The sequence below is a fragment of the Staurois parvus genome, unplaced genomic scaffold, assembly GCF_062004578.1.
Source record: "Staurois parvus isolate SC_StPar_1 unplaced genomic scaffold, SC_StPar_1.0 ptg000011l, whole genome shotgun sequence".
NCBI lineage: Eukaryota > Metazoa > Chordata > Amphibia > Anura > Ranidae > Staurois > Staurois parvus.
This window is the reverse complement of record NW_028317807.1, coordinates 18027085-18044529: the sequence shown is the minus strand read 5'-3', so window position 1 is coordinate 18044529 and position 17445 is coordinate 18027085. Positions and strand designations below refer to the sequence as shown.

Below are 17445 nucleotides of genomic sequence, written 5' to 3'. Positions count from 1 at the left end.
AATGAGATGCAAAAGTTGCTCTCATCGGAAAAGAGGACTTTGGAACACTGAGCAACAGACCAGGTCTGTTTTTCTTTAGCCCAGGTAAGTCGCTTCTGGCGTTGTTTGTTGTTCAGGAGTGGCTTGACAAGAGGAATACGACATTTGAAGCCCATGTCCAGGATCCGTCTGTGTGTGGTGGCTCTTGATGCACTGACTCCAGCCTCAGTCCACTCCTTGTGAAAGTCCCCAACACTTTTGAATGGCCTTTTCCTGACAATCCTCTCCAGGCTGTGGTCATCCCTGCTGCTTGTGCACCTTTTTCTTCCACACTTTTCCCTTCCACATAACTTTCTGTTAATGTGCTTTTGATACAGCACTTTGGGAACATCCAACTTCTTTTGCAATTACCTTTTGAGGCTTTCCCTCCTTATGGAGGGTGTCAATGATGGTTTTCTGCACAACTGTCAGGTCAGCAGTCTTTCCCATGATTGTGATTCCTACTGAACCAGACTGAGAGACCATTTAAAGGCTCAGGAACCCTTTGCAGGTGTTATGGCTTAATTAGCTGATTAGAGTGGGACACTTTGAGCCTAGAATATTGCACCTTTTCACAATATTCTAATTTTCTGAGATTGTGGATTTGGGTTTTCATGAGCTGTAAGCCATAATCATCACAATTATGACAAATCACAGCTTGAACTATCTTGCTTTGCATGTAATGAGTCTATCACATATATTAGTTTCACGTTTTAAGTTGCATTACTGAAATAAATGAACTTTTGCACGATATTCTAATTTTTTGAGTTTCACCTGTATTATGTGTATCCAAGAAAGAATCCAGGCCTTTTTCAAAGCAATCCACTGAGCTGGCCAACTCTTGTGGGAGTTCCACATTTCACAGCTCCTTGTTATGAAGAAACCTTTCCGTATTTGGAGATTAAATCTCTTTTCCTCCTGATGTAAAGAGTGTCCCCTTGTCCTCTGTGATGACCTCAGGGTGAATAATTATACACCGAGTTCACTATATGAACCACTGATGTATTTATACATGTTGACCATATCCCCCTTTTAATCTTCTCTTCTCGAGAGAATAAATTCAGTTCCTGTAATCTTTCCTCATAGTGAGCTCCTTTATGCCTCTTATCAGTTTAGTTGCCCTTCTCTGTATTTTCTCCAATTCCCCATTTTCTTTTTGAAAACTGAACTGCATATTCCAGGTGAAGTATTACTAATGATTTGTACAGGAGTAAAATGAAATCTCTCTCTGTGGAGTCTATACCCCTTTTAATACAAGAGAGGATTTTTCTCGTTTAGAAACCGCAGCTTGGCATAGCATACCATTATTAAGCTTATGATCTACCAGAACTTCCAGATCCTTCTCCACCATTGATTCCCCCAGTTGTACCCCCCCCCCCCCAGTATGTATGATGCATGCATATTCTTAGTCTCCAAGTGCATAATCTTACATTTATCAACAATAAACCTCATTTGCCCAATTAAACAGAGCATTGAGGTCGGCTTGTAAATTGGAGACATCCTGTAATGACGTTATTCCACTGCAAAGACTGAAACAGCATTTGTAATCGCAGACCATATATCCTTTATAAATATATTAAAAAGTAAGGGTTCCATCTCCGAACCTTGGGGTACACCACTGACAACCCTAGACCATTCAGAGTATGAATCATTAACCACTACTCTCTGAATACGATCTTTTAGCCAGTTTTCTATCCATTTACATGCAGATTTTTCCAAGCCGTAGACTTTACCTTACACAATAGCTGTGTGTGGGGAGCTGTTTCAAACACTTTTTTCAAAATCCAAGTATACCATGTCCACAGCCACCCCTCTGTCCAAGGTTTTGCTCACCTCTTCATAAAAAGAAATTAGATTTGTTTGACAACTTCTGTCTTTCATGAATCCATGCTGTCTGTTGCTTAAAATATTTTTTTTCTCAGAAAGAACTAACCTATGTGGTCTGTCCTTTAAACTCTCCAGTATCTTCTCAACTATAGATGTTAAACAAACAGGTCTATAATTACTTGGTAAAGATTTTGACCCCTTTTAAAATATAGGCACCACATTGGCCTTCCGCCAATCCAGTGGTACTATGCCAGTCATTAAAGAGTCCCTAAAAATTTGAAACAATGGCTTTGAAATTACAGAGCTCAATTCTTTAAGGACCCATGGGTGTATGCCATCTGGTCCAGGTACTTTATTCACCTTTATTTTGTCTAAATCTTTCTGTATCATATCAGTTGTGAGCCAATGTGGATCATCTGGAGCTGTGTCAATACCATGCCCATTATGGACAAGAACTCCCCCCATGCTTCATTGTATGCACAGAACTTAAGAAGGTATTTAATAAATTTGCCTTCTCTTTGTCCCCAGTAACCCACTCTAGGTTATTTTGTAAAGGGCATACATGCTTGAACCTGAGCTGTTTACTATTAATATATTTGAAGAATTTTGGGGGGTTTGCCATCTTTTGCAATCTGTTGTTCATTTTTAATTTTTGTGGCCTTTATTTCCTTTTTGCATTTTCTGTGATATTCTTTGTAATCTTTAAACAATGATAGCGTTCCTTCATTTTTATATTTAATAAAAGCTGTTTTCTTACTATTTATAGCTTTGTTAACTTTTGCCGTAAGCCACATAGGTTTGATTTTTAGCCTTTTAAACGTGTTGCCCTGGGGAATATATTTTGCAGTGTGTACACATACAGTCTTTTTGAAGAACTCCCATTTCTGTGTTGTGTTAATCGATGCCAATATTTCCTCCCAGTCTAAGTCTTGGAGAGCAGCTCTCAGCCTTAAAATTAGCTCTCTTAAATTTGAGAATTTTTATTTTTCCATTTGTGCTTGTTGTTTACAGCTAACAATAAATTAAATCATGTTATGGTCACTGCTACCCAGATGTTTTTATATGGACATTAGTAATAAGCTCTGCATGGTTTGAGATTACCAGGTCCAGCAGAGCATCATTCCTAGTTGGGACCTCTATGAACTGTACCATAAAATTTGTCCTGTACAGTAGGTTTATACATTTTTTGCCCTTTAACTGTTCCTGCAGTGCTATTACTCCAGTCAATTTCCGGGTAGTTAAACTCCCCCAATATTATCACTGTCCAAGTCTTTTGCAGCCCTTTCAATCTGTGCAAGAAGCTGAGTCTCCACCTGCTTGATAACACTGGGTGGCCTATAACAAACTCTTATTACTTTTGCAGTATGCACTCCCATGTGCAGTTCCACCCATAATGCTTCAGCCTCTTCTCACTCTCTGTCAACTAGGTCCTCTTTCACACTGGCTCTGAGATCACTTCTCACGTAGACAGACACCACCACCTTTCCTTTTTACCCTGTCTCTCCGAAAAAGAACATGGCCAGGAATATTAATGACCCAGTCATGTGAAGAATGAAGCCAAGATTCCAGAATACCAATTAAATCATAGTTCTTTTCATGCGCCAAAGCTTCCAACTCACCTATTTTGCTTGGCAGTCTTCTGGCATTGGTGAACAAACACTTTAATGCATTGACACCTTGTGTACACATATTTTGTATATTTTATTTTTTCATACAAATGGTACCAATTCCATTGGTTGTTTGTAACTTGGGAACCTTCTTATCACCTGCCATAGTCCTCCCCCCATCTTTCCCCATTCCACCCACCAATAAGGACTGACCCCTGTTTGATCTGTCTGCTGCATTATAATCTAAATACTCCTCCAGTTTAAATACTTCTCTAGCCATCCCATAAACCTCTTCCCAGCACAGCAGACCCCCTTCCATTTAGGTGCAAGCCATCTCTAGCATATAGGTTGCACCGAAATGAAAAGTCAGCCCAGTGCTTTAGAAAACCAATCATTCCCTCTTACACCAGGTCCTTAGCCATGCATTTAGTTCTCTACTCTCTCCCTGTCTTTCCTGAGTTGCGCATGGCACAGGTAATATTTCAGAGAATTATCAGCTTGGAGGTCCTTCTCTTCAACTTGCAGCCTAGTTCTTTTAAATTGATTCTTAAGGAGCCTCCACCTTATCCACCGTGTTGCAACCAATGTATTCTGTCATTGGTTGCAACATGGACCAAGAGAGCTGGGTCACTCCCAGTCCTTCCCAGTAATTTATCAACCCAGTCCACCACATCCCGAATCCTGGCACCAGGGAGACAGCAAACCATTTGGTTGAGGCGATCCTGGCGAAAAATTATTCTAACAGTCCTGATTATAGAATCCTCTACTACCACCAACTGTCTAGGCCTTCCTGCAATACCCTCACCAGCCCTCCCGGATGGTCTGCCCTCCCGGCTATTAGGGATAGCAGTGACATCCAAGGCTGCCACCCCTGAGCTTGCCACCCCCACATCTTCCCCCAACTTGGCAAATCTGTTTGGGTGCTTAAACCCAGGGCCGGGCCTCCTTTTCTGTGAGCTCCTACCACTCCCTCTTGCTGCAGTAACCCATCTTCCTACCTGATAATCCTGATTAGCCCCTCCACATCAATCCCATTAGCTACCTGCTCAGAGAGCAGAAGACCCCTTTTAAAGGTTGTCGGTTCTGTCCAGTGTTGCAACTTGCTCCTCCAGATCTCTAACACGAGCTTCCGGAAGGGCAGTCTGCTCACATCTATCGCAGCGGTATCCATCCTGGAGCTGTTGCTCCATTGTTGCATACATGCAGCACACTGTGCACTGCACAAAACCTTCAACCCTGCTAGCACTCATATCCCAGTTACAATATTAATATTCCTAATAGGAAATATCAGTTGTCACTTACAGGTTAGAAGACTCTTGTTATAATCTCCTGCAAGGAAACCTTTCTGGTTTTTATAGTAACAAGGCAGTGTTCTGGGCCAGTATTTCTTTTGTGTAAGGTAGTGTCTGCCTTACGCCTCAATCAAGACATTTTTTTTTCCTTCCCTCTATACGGCTTCAATTCACCAAAAGGAAGTTTTTCACCATTGTTTGGATGTGTTTCAGTTCGTGCGTAATTAACTGTCAGCCACTGCTTATTTCAGGAAGACTGATTCTTTTTTTGTTATCCAGCTTCTCTTTTCACAACCTCTTAGGTAGACCATTACCAAAGCCTACAGTCTCGAGGATAGGGTTCTACTTTGCCAGTCAAGGTGCATTCTTCTAGATTTGTGAGAGATTCCTGACCTTTTCAGCACCAAGCAACTGTTTTCCAGGTTTGCAACACTGCCACCTTGTTTTTTTTTATTCGCATGTTTTCTAAATTCTACCTGGTGGATGTTTCGACCTAATCTGATGCCAGTTTAAGGTGTAAGGTTATTTAAATAGGTCTTTGAGCTGCAAAAAGTCTCCAGCTCCTGTTGATTATGTTGCCAAGTGTTTGCTATGTTGGGCACCCCTCAGGCTGCTTTTGGGTGTCCCTCAATGAATAAGAAAAAATATGGATTTTTGTGTTTTTTTTTTTTGTTTTTTTTTCCCTTTCTTGGTGTCCACTGAGGGACACAGGTTCCCCCCCTGGGTTTTTGACCATGTGATTGGAACTGCTTTGCTATAAACCTGGGGCAAGCTGATAGTAGAAGGGGATATCCTGGGCTGGCCTACATTTTATTTTCTTTTTGCCAGTGTTCACTCTTCCTGTAATCAGAAGCACGCCATAAAAGTTACAGACTTCCTGTGTCCCTCAATCGACATCAGGATAAGGATTTTACAGTTAATATAAAATTCCTATTTTTCTGGCTGTAAGGTGATAGCCCTTTATGTTACTACACTTAAACAGGACTGCTGCAAACTCTTCGACAGATACAGAGCTTCTTCTGTGTATGTACACAAAAATCCCAATCCCCTGTCTATTATTCGCGCACATAATACATGATCTCTACATAGAAATGTATAGTATTTTCTCTGTGCCTGTACAAAATAAACAGTCATGGGACTGGCAATAGAGTTTGCAGTGGCAGCTATGCTGCTCCCCCTGGGCTTCACAGTGTGGATCACAGAGGAGCTTGAAAAGGAGATTGTGAAATCTTGGGGGGTTGTGGGGTACTTTATAACCAAAGGCAAAGCTTTTTTTTAGTTTTACATAGAGTTTAGATGGATTAGAACGCTTTTTTTTATTGTGGTTTGTGCACCGTTAAGGAGATTCACCCTCTCTATTTGTCCTTTTTACCATTATTGAATGTAAAAGAAAATTTTGGATTGTCCCCAGAAAAGTAATAGAGGGGAAATCTTCCAATGGGGACACTAGTTCTGGTGACCTAGAGGTCTCCAAAGAGTCCCCTCACTTCTTGTTTGGCTGTGGGACAGGAAGATAAAGGAAATCTGTGCAATGGGACACAGATGGCAAAGAAAACAATGTTTGACAGGGGTTATAACTCTCCCTTGCTCTATCCAAAATGAGAAAAAATAGTTTTGCTTATATTTCTACTTTAGAGATTAATTGTATTTATTATATAAACCTATAAAGGCTTACAATTTATATTTATACTAATTTGTGTATCATCATACCACAGGCAGTTGTTCTTTGCATGTACTTAGAAGCTGGCGGCATTAACCTGCAAGGTCGTTCCGTGATAGAACTGGGTGCAGGAACAGGATTGGTGGGAATTGTGGCTGCATTACTTGGTAAGTGTCATAAAAACCATAAAAGGAAATTGTATTATTTGAATTCATTTATTTTACTGTACTGTCTCCACAGTAGATTTTCTTGACAGTTATACAATGCCAGTGAAACAATAATGGTTAGTTTCAACAATAACTTTTAACATACAAGTATATCCACATATCTTCAGCTTCCAATACTCTATGATTCATTTGTATTTGACACAAGTTAATGTTTTTAAAGAACATCTGAGGTAGAATATTTAAATCTCCAAAACAATAGCGTATTTCTTTTTTTCAGTTCAGTGTTATTTTCTGATGTTGTGTTGTTTATTGAAAATCTACATAAGTATTAAAAGCAGTATTTACCCAAAAACAAAAAAACATTTACAGCTTACAAATTCTCAGATGTGGTGGCTGCATTAGTTTTCCTTTTTGATTTTTTTTTTCTATTGGCATTTTCCCTTTATTTTCACATGGTGACCCTGCCAGTAAGTCTGTTATTTTTCAACTTACTTTAACAGACCACGCCATCCAAACGTAGTGGAAGTTATAGGGTTCCATCAAATAATTTAACAGTGATAGGGCTGCTTACAATGATCAGCTTTTTATTAATTTATGTAAAACATTTATCCCAAAAGGAAAAAAATATTGTAACTGTTTAGTTCAATTGAATGAGCTGCTGTGCCCATGCAAACATGGCTTCTGGGAAACCAGCATAATGTGAATCTTGGCTTAGCTGGAGTTCATCTTCAGTCTGTTAGTCAAGTCCATCTAAATCTGCTAGTCCAACACTACCCTCTTGGCAGACTGACAGTGCTACTATCCAAAGGTGTCTGCTTCACTACTTCATCCAGAATGCAGACACCCTAAGACAGGAATTGTGTTACTGGCTGGATCACCAGGTAAATTAAAGGCAAAAAAAAAGCCTGTAAAAGAAAACTAATGCAGCCACCACATCTAAGAATTGGTAAGCTGCAATATATTATTTTGGTGTGTGTGTTTTATTTTTATAAATGTATTTAACAAGATTCATGCAGCTTTAAAACTTTTTTTTGTTGGATTTAGATTTAAAAATGTGCGATCGGTAAAAGTTGTGTGAATCTTGGGTGAAAAGATTTATAAGACCTGCAAGTGTTTCTCCATGTAATTCACAGAAATGAATAATAATGGACTGACTTGCATAACAAAATTTAAAAAGTAAAAAGATGTACTGCACTCTACAAATCTATATATCCATCCATCCATCTATCCATCCATCCAGTCGTATCCGACCCTTGGCGATTGCATGGACAGTCACTCGTAAGCGACTTTTTCCATGAATTGTCTTAGCAATTATTTTACAGGGTAGGTTGCCAGGCCTTTCCCCAACGCCTACCATGCAGGAGATCCCGCATGGCCAGGGATGAAACTAGGACAATTTAGACAGGAGCCAATTAACCTACCAGCATGCCTTTGGAGAGTGGGAGGAAACCGGAGTACCCGGAGGAAACCCACGCAAGCACAGGGAGAACATGCAAACTCCATGCAGGAGACACCATGGTTGGGAATTGAACCCATGACCCATTTACTGCACGGCAGACGTGCTAACCACTAAGCCACTGTGCTGCCCAACTCTACAAATACAATATAAAAACCTCTTTAGCACAAAGACTTAAATTCCCCCAAATGATAGAGCTCTATAAGCAGCTGACATACTTCCTGGTGTTATCCTGTTTACCACAGTCAGCGCTAAAGTAAATCTAGTCTCCCTTCTAGAAATAGCCCACCACAGTTATGAACAGCATGTGGCAGTTTTGAGTGATGGTACAGTGAACTCGATCTGCAAGTTGGACCAAGTTCACTGCAGCACCAACAATGGATAATAAAAATTATGTATAGAAACCGTTTTTATAGTGTCTCCATGGCTGTAGAATTCTGATATATGTAGAAGAATTAAAAGGGCATGCTCTCTGAATGCAGAAAATGTAGATGCTGAAGTGCCCCTGCTCTTTTTGTCCACGGAACAAGCGGAACAAAACCATCTTATCCTTCACAGCCAAGGAATCTGCCATCTTGGCCTCTATTTGATCTGCAGCTGCCATGGTGCTGCACATGTGATCAGTTATACCACCATACATGTGATGTGTTCACAGTTGATTTTCAGAGCACAAAAAAATGTGTGAGTTATCATTCCCAGCATGGTTATACATGTCACTACCCGTGTGACTCATAACTAATCAATTATTAACATGACTTGTTACATGAAAATACGTGGAAACCAATATGTCCAAAGAAATCAATAGACAATCAGTAGACAAAGTTCCATAGTGATGATACTCAATATAGTCCCAGTCTAAAAGCCGTGTTTTCTATCTCCAATGTGCCAATCTTGCTCCACTTCATGCACAATAAACAAAGATCCACACCAACATGCAAAGTCACCACCTTTCCTCTTAGGTGCTCACCTCTAGTTATGGACCTAAGAACATGTGTTATTAGGTCTAGATGGGTGTTTTACCCTCCACGAGGTATAAATGTAATAGCCTTTATCTTCTTGGTTAACCGTATGGATGATCTTCTCCTTTAATTAATCCTGGTGGATGTCCCTTTTAAGAGACTGCCGGTCTCTTCCTTTGCTCACAGTACACTCAAGAAAACATACAATGGCCTCTCATAGTGTGGTAAACCTCATTCTAGGCATTTATTAACAGTAATGCACTTACAATAATCAAATGGTTAAAAAAAGCCTTTAAAATCTCACTGTACAGCTGCAAATCGGCTCTCTTGCAGCATCAGCGTCACTCAGCTCCTTCTACGCGTTACGTCATGCCATGTGACGTCATCAAAACTTTACATTTCCTTTTAGCAGTTTAACATAATTGTATAGGAGAAAATTACCAGACGACTTCTTTATCTAAATGCCAGTCTGTTTATTAGTGCAATATCCCTGCCAGGTCTGTGACTGCTGTTTCTCAGACACATAACTATATAGTAGAGTTCTATGTTAAATTTTCACTGCATTTAAAAACAGGGTCATTTGACTAAACCAAATGCACAGATCTCTTAATCTTCCATATAGTGAACCAGTGACCAGGCTATGGCCAATAGTATATAGACCATAGTAGATGAGCTTTGAAAGAAGACTTCCCTGACTTCTAGTTACCAGTACCGTGATGCAATTGATGCTCAAAGTTCATAGCAGAAGCATGTTCTCAGAGCAGCTCTGTTCACCCTGCTCCTCTGTCCCAGCAGACTTGTCATCTTTCTAATCTGTTTTGTAAAAACAGAACAGATTCTTAAGGAGCAGAGTAAACTGAGCTGCTGAGAGATGCTGACATGAACAACATCAGTGTGCACATTGTATTTTTAGTATTTAAAAAAAAATGTTTCTTAATCGCACAGTACAGAACGCAGGATCTTAAAGCATGGGTGATTGGACACTGGCAAAAAGAGTTGCTGGGACACCCCTCCTATAATCCCTCCCACTCCCCCCTAGCTTCAGTTATTTGCTAGTGTCTTGATGTGATTGACCTCTTTTTTTTCTACTGAGAGAAGCTTACTTAAATATTTCCCTAAGATGATTATCTTATCAATATTTATGGCTGCACCATAGCTGGATGCACCCAGACCCTGCTTGGATGAAGATGTGGGATCGGCCTGTATGTTGCTTCAGAGCATGGGCGGTAATACTTTAAGCAGTGTGTCGCAGCCATGTATGGGATTCACTGGCTAATAAACTTTGGCGCTCATTTTTTGGGGCAAGTATATTGCATTGGGTGTCACTGTGCCTGCATGGCCTTGTTCTCAGTGGTTTCACTGAGTATGTGCATTGCATTTTCCTCTGCGCATGCTTTCTTCTTGCTGCCCGCAGTGCTCAAGGCTTCATCCACAGTACAGCACAGAAACCCCTAGACATCTACCTGGGTGCACCAGCTTACAGTGTCTGACACAAAAGGCTTAACCCTTACCGCTAAGTAGCAGCAGATGTTGTGACGACCCCTCCGGGAACATATTTTTACACTGCACCTAGCAAATCACAAGCGCAGGGTTAAGAAGTGGGGGTTAGTAGTCAGTCTTCACAGGGCACTACTAACCTCTACTGTAAAAGGGGTGCAGCGCTTAAGAAATATAAAATCAATCAAAAAAATTATAGGTTTCAAATGCAAAGTTCATATATATAAAAACCGTTAAAAAAAGTGACTCTTGTGCTCTTAAAGTGTTTGATATTATGGAAGCAGTGTCCGTGCACTATTAGTGTAAGTAATGTGCACTCACCGGACGTACATATATAATAAGCCTTTTTATCAATATTCCAGGTGTCATCAAGGAGGGTCAGGAGCTATGTAGTCTTCCCTCTAAAGGATGGATGGTCATCAGACAGGATCCTTAGGGCTTTATAGGTGATCCACGTCCACCAAAGTTCCTCTTTACGGGTTAAATGGGTGTTGCTCCCTGGATGAGAGATCCCTCTCTGGATATAGAATGGGTCTCGTCCTGAGGCAGGATATCTGGGAATTAAAGGCTCCCCCTAACATACAAGACAGAAGACTTGGTGATGGTGCGATGAGATGTATGCAGGCTGTGTGGGATGATAGATGAGGTTGTCTCCGATCTCAGATCTCCATATCACTGGATGTCCTGTACACAGCTCAGCTGTCAAACATCAACTGCACTGCAAGTGGAGAGCAAAGTGCACCTAATACCGGGACACAGACATGTGCAGGGCGTTTAGCGTTAGTCTACTTACCCCAGTTTCTCCCACCTGGGGTCCCTACAGTTTTATGCTATTGCCTATTAAGACCTTTACAGTCCACTTGCTCCTAGAGACCATCCTATATGGTGAATTGCCTCTCCCTGAAAAGCTGCTTACGAATTCAAAGCTTTTTGCTCAGCAATATCCTATTGTGGAGAATTTCATCTGAAAATGAATGGTCCCTGTTGTGGACCTCTGCCATGTTGTCTTGCTTGGCAGACCCTCCATGGCAGTTTGCCATAGACGCTACTTCCATCCTAATGGATCATTCTGTACATCAACAACTAGCGTTTTTACCTGTGGCCCTACTCTACAGCATGAATGGTTTGGCAGATACCCTCTGCCTGATCTCCAGGATGAGCTCTCTTTAGTTCAAATGTTGGTTAACAGAAACTGCTTAAACATCTGCCCTTTAAAGGAGACTGTCTGCTTGGTCCCTTCTTTGCTAAGTACATCAAAGGAATCACAGGGGTCAAAGCTTTTCTCCTTCCCCAGAAAAAGAAAGCATGTGCTTCTGTGCAGAGCTCTTCTATTTCTGAGGTTATGAAAATGTTTTTGTCCCCTCTCAGGCCTACAGCTCTGAACCAAAATATGGAACAAACGTTTATCTGAAGACATGGTCCTCCATGTCCTCTTCCCAGTTAAGAGGTGCCCTCACTTTTCAGAGTAGGGAGATGTCTCTCAGCCTTATGATCCATAGATCATTATAGATTTAATAACAAACTGGACAGGTTAGTGTCCAGGTCCTGGGAACCTCAAGCCTTCACAGTAGACACTGACTTCGTGGGATCAATTCCACCAAATCTACATCTTTCTGCTTCACAGGATCAAGAGCATCCCAGTGATTCTCATCACACTAAACAAGCCCAGGAGGATGTGGTATTTGGGCATACTCCTTTTTTTTTTTTTTTTTTTTTTTTTAGCCTTTCTGGATTGTCCATACCTCCTTTCAGAAGCACTAGACCACTGTCCTGCTTTTCATTCACTGGCTTTTACGGCTTGAATGTTGAAATCCAGGTTCCGTTAACATCATGAAAGACACAAAAGCTGACTTCTCAGAAAGTCTATCCTAACATCTGGAAAGCCTATTTTGCTTGGAAGTTCTGTCCTAGGAAGTTCTCCATGGACATATCCTACATGTTCTACAGTCTGGTCTAGATTGGCAACTGGCCCTGGGTACCATTAAAGGACAAAAATTGAGCTTGTACAATCTGTTTCAGAAACGGTTAGTCTCTTATTGTGTAGTCAAGGCTTTTGCACAAGATGTCACACACGTCTCCTCTTGTATGTTCCCTGGTTACTCCGTGGGATCTTAACTTCGAATCTGTAAAGGGATATTAACTTATCTGACCTTACTTGCAAAGTGTCCTTCCTTGTGGATATCACTTCTATGCGAAAGCTCTGAGCTATCGACCTTATCCTGTAAAGAGCCTTTCCTAATGTTACACAAACACATGGTCAGTGGGAAGAAAGCCACCCTTACAGGTAGCTAAAAGACCATTGGTATCGTGTCAAAGGGCATTGGCTCTGGAACTTTGTAGGCACCATCAAATGGGAGGCTGATCACTACAAATCAAGGAATCCCTAGTATCCCCTGGAGGAACTTTGGTTGAGAATGGCTGGTCTAATGTTAAAAGTTCCTCCTTTCCATTGTAAAACGCACTGTACGAGATGTATTAGTGCTTCATGGACTTTTTAGCATCAGGCATCTGTTTCTCAGATTTGCAAAGCTGTCACCTTGTTTTCTGTTCACATATTTGTTACGTTCTACCAGGTGGATGTTCAAGCCTCCTTTGATGCCAGCTTCAGGTGTATGGTGCTACAGGCTGCTTTCTGTCGGGCCTTTTTGACTTGTTTATTCTGTTAGCCTAGTAGCATTTGTTTTGTTGCCTACCCCTCAGTTGGACTGAATTTGGATGTCCCAGGGTTTGATTAAAGATCCTGTTTCCTGTACTGTTCTACTAAGAAAATAGGATTTTTCTTTACTTACCAGTAAAATAATTTTCTTGGGAGTACTGTACAGAGCAGTCGTCCCTCCCCTCTGTTCTTATGATCTCCCTATTATTTGCTACAAAACTGAAGCTAACTGTGAGTGAGAGGGGTTATAAAGAAGAGCTGTTCCCACAGCTTTTTTTTTTTTTTTTTGCAGTGTCCAATCACCTGAACGTAGCTGCATATAACCCAGTTTTAGGACTAAAAGATCCCATTCCCTGTACTGTACTGTACGCCAAGAAATGGATTTTACTGGTAAGCAAAAAATCCAGTTTTTCTTTCTGGCAAGCACTGTCCTAAGTGCCCTTATGTTTTGTAAATCCTAGGCAAGATGATGTGGGTTTTCAACAACATAAGGGTCTGTCTGATGAGTCTCTAATCAGTGAGGCCTGTCTTGATGGGCTTTTGTTTGCTTCAAGTGAATTTTTCATTACCATATAAGTCTATGGTCACGCAAATCTGCTTTTAGCTGGTCAGAAGGTGGTCAGCTGCAGGTCATATGCACCTGTTAGTGAATTCTGATGTTTGATAATGTCAAACTGATGTCATCAATGCCCAAAGCCAGTTAATACAGACCCTTCAAGAGGCACTGAAGAAATTTTAAAACAGACTGCAAGCAGGCAGGCTTTTATCACAGAAGAGATATGCAATGTCTCTTCTGCAATAAAATAGACCTACCTGCCTGCTTGCAGTCTTCTGTAGCATGTACAGTTGTGTTCAAAATAATAGCAGTGTGTTGAAAAAAGTGAATAAAGCTCAAAATCCTTCTAATAGCTTTTATTTCCATACACACAAATGCATTGGGAACACTACACATTCTATTCCAAATCAAAACATGAAGAAAAATATATCAAATTTGTGTTGTTCCTCTAAAAAATTTGAAGAAAAGTGAATATTATGTTCAAAAAAATAGCAGTGTTTGTATTCTTCTTTACAAACTCAAACATTCAATATATAAACTGAAAAATGTTTGAAGATTTTGCATTCCTTTGAATCAATTAATATTTAGTTGTATAAGCACTGTTTCCGAGAACTGCTGTACATCTGTGTTGCATGGAGTCAACCAACTTCTGGCACCTGTGAACAGGTATTCCAGCCCAGGATGATTGGACTACATTCCACAGTTCTTCTCTATTTCTTGGTTTTGCCTCAGAAACTGCATTTTTGATGTCACCCCACAAATTTCTATTGGATTAAGATCCGGGGATTGGGCTGGCCACTCCATAACGTCAATCTTGTTGGTCTGGAACCAAGATGTTGCACATTTACTGGTGTGTTTGGGGTCGTTGTCTTGTTGGAACACCCATTTCAAGGGCATTTCCTCTTCAGCATAAGGCAGCATGACCTCTTCAAGTATTCTGATGTATTCAAACTGATCCATGATCCCTGGTATGCGATAAATAGGCCCAACACCGTAGCATGAGAAACATCCCCATATCATGATGCTTGCGCAACCATGCTTCACTGTCTTCACAGTGTACTTGAATTCAGTGTTTGGGGGTTGTCTGACAAACTGTCTCCGGCCACTAGACCCAAAAAGAACAATCTTACTTTCATCAGTCTACAAAATGTTGCGCCATTTCTCTTTAGGCCAGTCAATGTGCTCTTTGGCAAATTGCAACCTCTTCAGCACGTCTTTTTTTCAACAGTGGGACTTTGCGGGGGCTTCTTGCAGATAGCTTAGCTTCACATAGGCGTCATTGTAACAGTACTCACAGGTAACTTTAGATCTTCTTTGATCTTCCTGGAGCTGATTGTTAGCTGAGTCCTTGCCATTTTGGCTATTCTTCTATCCATTTGAATGGTAGTTTTTCGCTTTTTTCCACGTCTTTCAGGTTTTGGTTGCCATTTTAAAGCATTTGCGATCATTTTAGCTGAGCAGCCTATCATTTTCTGCACTTCTTTATATGTTTTTCCCTCTCCAATCAACTTTTTAATCAAGGTACGCTGTTCTTCTGAACAATATCTGGAACGACCCATTTTCCTCAGAATTTCAGAGAGAAATGCACTGTAACCAGCAAGTACAACATTTGCTGCCTTCCTTCCTTAAATAAGGGCAATAATTGCCAACTGTTTTTCAGAGAATGAATGACCTTACTAATAGAACTCCACACTGCTATTATTTTGAACATGCCCCTTTCAATAAGTGATTCAATTACACAGAATCAGCAGCATGCATGTCAGGACTGTTGGGTCTGTTGGATTTCTATTACTCTACTACACCTGCTAGTAAATTATTTGCCATGTAGAAATATCATTTCTACCAAAAACATTGATCAGGTTAGTGATGTCTGACTGCTATTATTTTGAACACAACTGTAAATCAAGCTGCACATGCGCAGCTCAGCTTACATCACCCAGCACAGTCTCTATGTGCTGGGATGACTGACTTTTGTGCATTTGCAGGAGTTACATCATCCTGCACTGGTCAACAGAGATGCTTCAAGACTGGCACCCGAGAGATGCCAGCACCAGCAAGGGACCCAGACCATTAGAAAGGTGGTACGTATAGTGCATTTTGTACTGCTTTAAGTGTTAAATCCATGTAGAAAAATATCATTTGGTCAGAGAACTGAAGGACCATTAAGTCAGGGATACTTGTTGGTTAAATGTGGTACACAGGTTTTTGATGTCAGTCAGAAATCTAAAACAATTTTACTAAAGTGTTTTACACAGTCAATTTTTTTTGTTCTAGGTGCTGAAGTTACAGTCACAGATCGAGAAGTAGCCTTGGAGTTTCTGAAAACAAATGTTCATGATAATCTTCCAACAGATCTTCTACACAAAGTGTCTGTGAAACCACTCACATGGGGCAAAGGGTTGGAGAATTTCTCAACATTTGATGTCATAGTAGGAGCAGATATCGTCTATCTGGAGGAAACATTCCAAGATTTGCTGAAGACTATTCTCCATCTGAGTACAGAAAATACTGTTATCTTATTGTCATGCAAGCTTAGATACCAACGTGATAATCAGTTCCTGGACATGATGAGGCAACATTTTCAAGTGGTTCAGGTCCTTTATGATCAGAATGTTGATGTCCATATTTTTAAAGCGCTGAAGATATGTCAGAGAGAAGAACTTTAAAGCAGAAAAAGATTATCATATGAGGCAAAGATGCGCATTGCCATTATGTGACTTTCTCAAACCATACTACCTACTTCCAGGGCAGAATGATACAAAGCCAGGATCCTGCCCAAAAACTAGCATTTCTTCTGGAAATTGACCTAAAAGGAATGTAAAACAAGAGCTGACTTGACTGGTTCCCATTAAGCCCCACTGGGCATCGGCTATATACTATTAGTACATCTTAATTTGGCCCATCTACTGTACATAACCTTCTTGAAGTATGGATTACATGTTTATACTTTTCTGTCTTCAAGGTGTGGTAAAATATTTTCATTAAAAATATATACTTCATGTAAACTCTGTATATCGCCACCTCAGCATTCTTTCACAGGGTTGCGCCTATTTTTAATAATTTACTTTTGTCTATGATCCATATGATGTCACTAGGTATATCAAAGGGCTATGGACTAGGTTCATTATTTGCAATACTTTCTCTATCTGAACATGGTTTTACGTTGGCTATTTGCTCCTTTTGATAACCATCAACAATTTGTACATTATAATCTACACTAATTTGAATAGGTAACAATAATCTGGAATAGTTTTCTTGACATTTGCTACCTTTGAGATGAGATATCAGTGAGATATCGCTGGTTCAGTACAGGTAAGCATGTTTATGAAGTGATGGTTTTAAAGTAAAACTCCTAACAAACTGCACATGGGTGAAATACATTTATGCTTTCTATATATAAAAAATGGTGAAGTGCTACACAGTAAAATAAATAACACAAATTCTATAATACAACATAATTATCCACACACAGTGCTCTGATACAATCTGTATCCAATAGTGAATAAACACATGAAAAAATGGTGAAAAATTAGGAAACCCTGTATAAATATACACTTAAACGAGTGACTTAAAAAAATAAAATATATATATAATATAAATCCCTCCCGTCCCAATGATGGGACTATGCAAATAGTGTACCAAGTGAATCCCCTAATGGGGACAAACAATATCAGTGATTAGTGATAATAAATAACAAAGAACCTATTCATTTGTAATGTGTTATTTATTTTACTGTGTAGCACTTCACCA

The 17445-nt window shown here is 40.2% G+C and overlaps 1 protein-coding gene across 10 annotated transcripts in view; it reads left to right on the top strand.

Annotated features, from left to right (window-relative positions):
- Positions 1-16700, top strand: part of METTL21A (methyltransferase 21A, HSPA lysine) — a 59469-nt gene extending 42769 nt beyond the window's left edge. For all 10 annotated transcript variants that reach the window (XM_089671216.1, XM_089671232.1, XM_089671257.1 and 7 more), the window contains 2 exons: positions 6460-6571; positions 15970-16700. In XM_089671216.1, the coding sequence (XP_089527342.1) occupies positions 6460-6571; positions 15970-16361 (504 nt within the window). In that variant the 3' untranslated portion in view covers positions 16362-16700. The remainder of the gene's footprint in view (positions 1-6459; positions 6572-15969) is intronic.
- Positions 16701-17445: the final 745 nt, after the last annotated feature.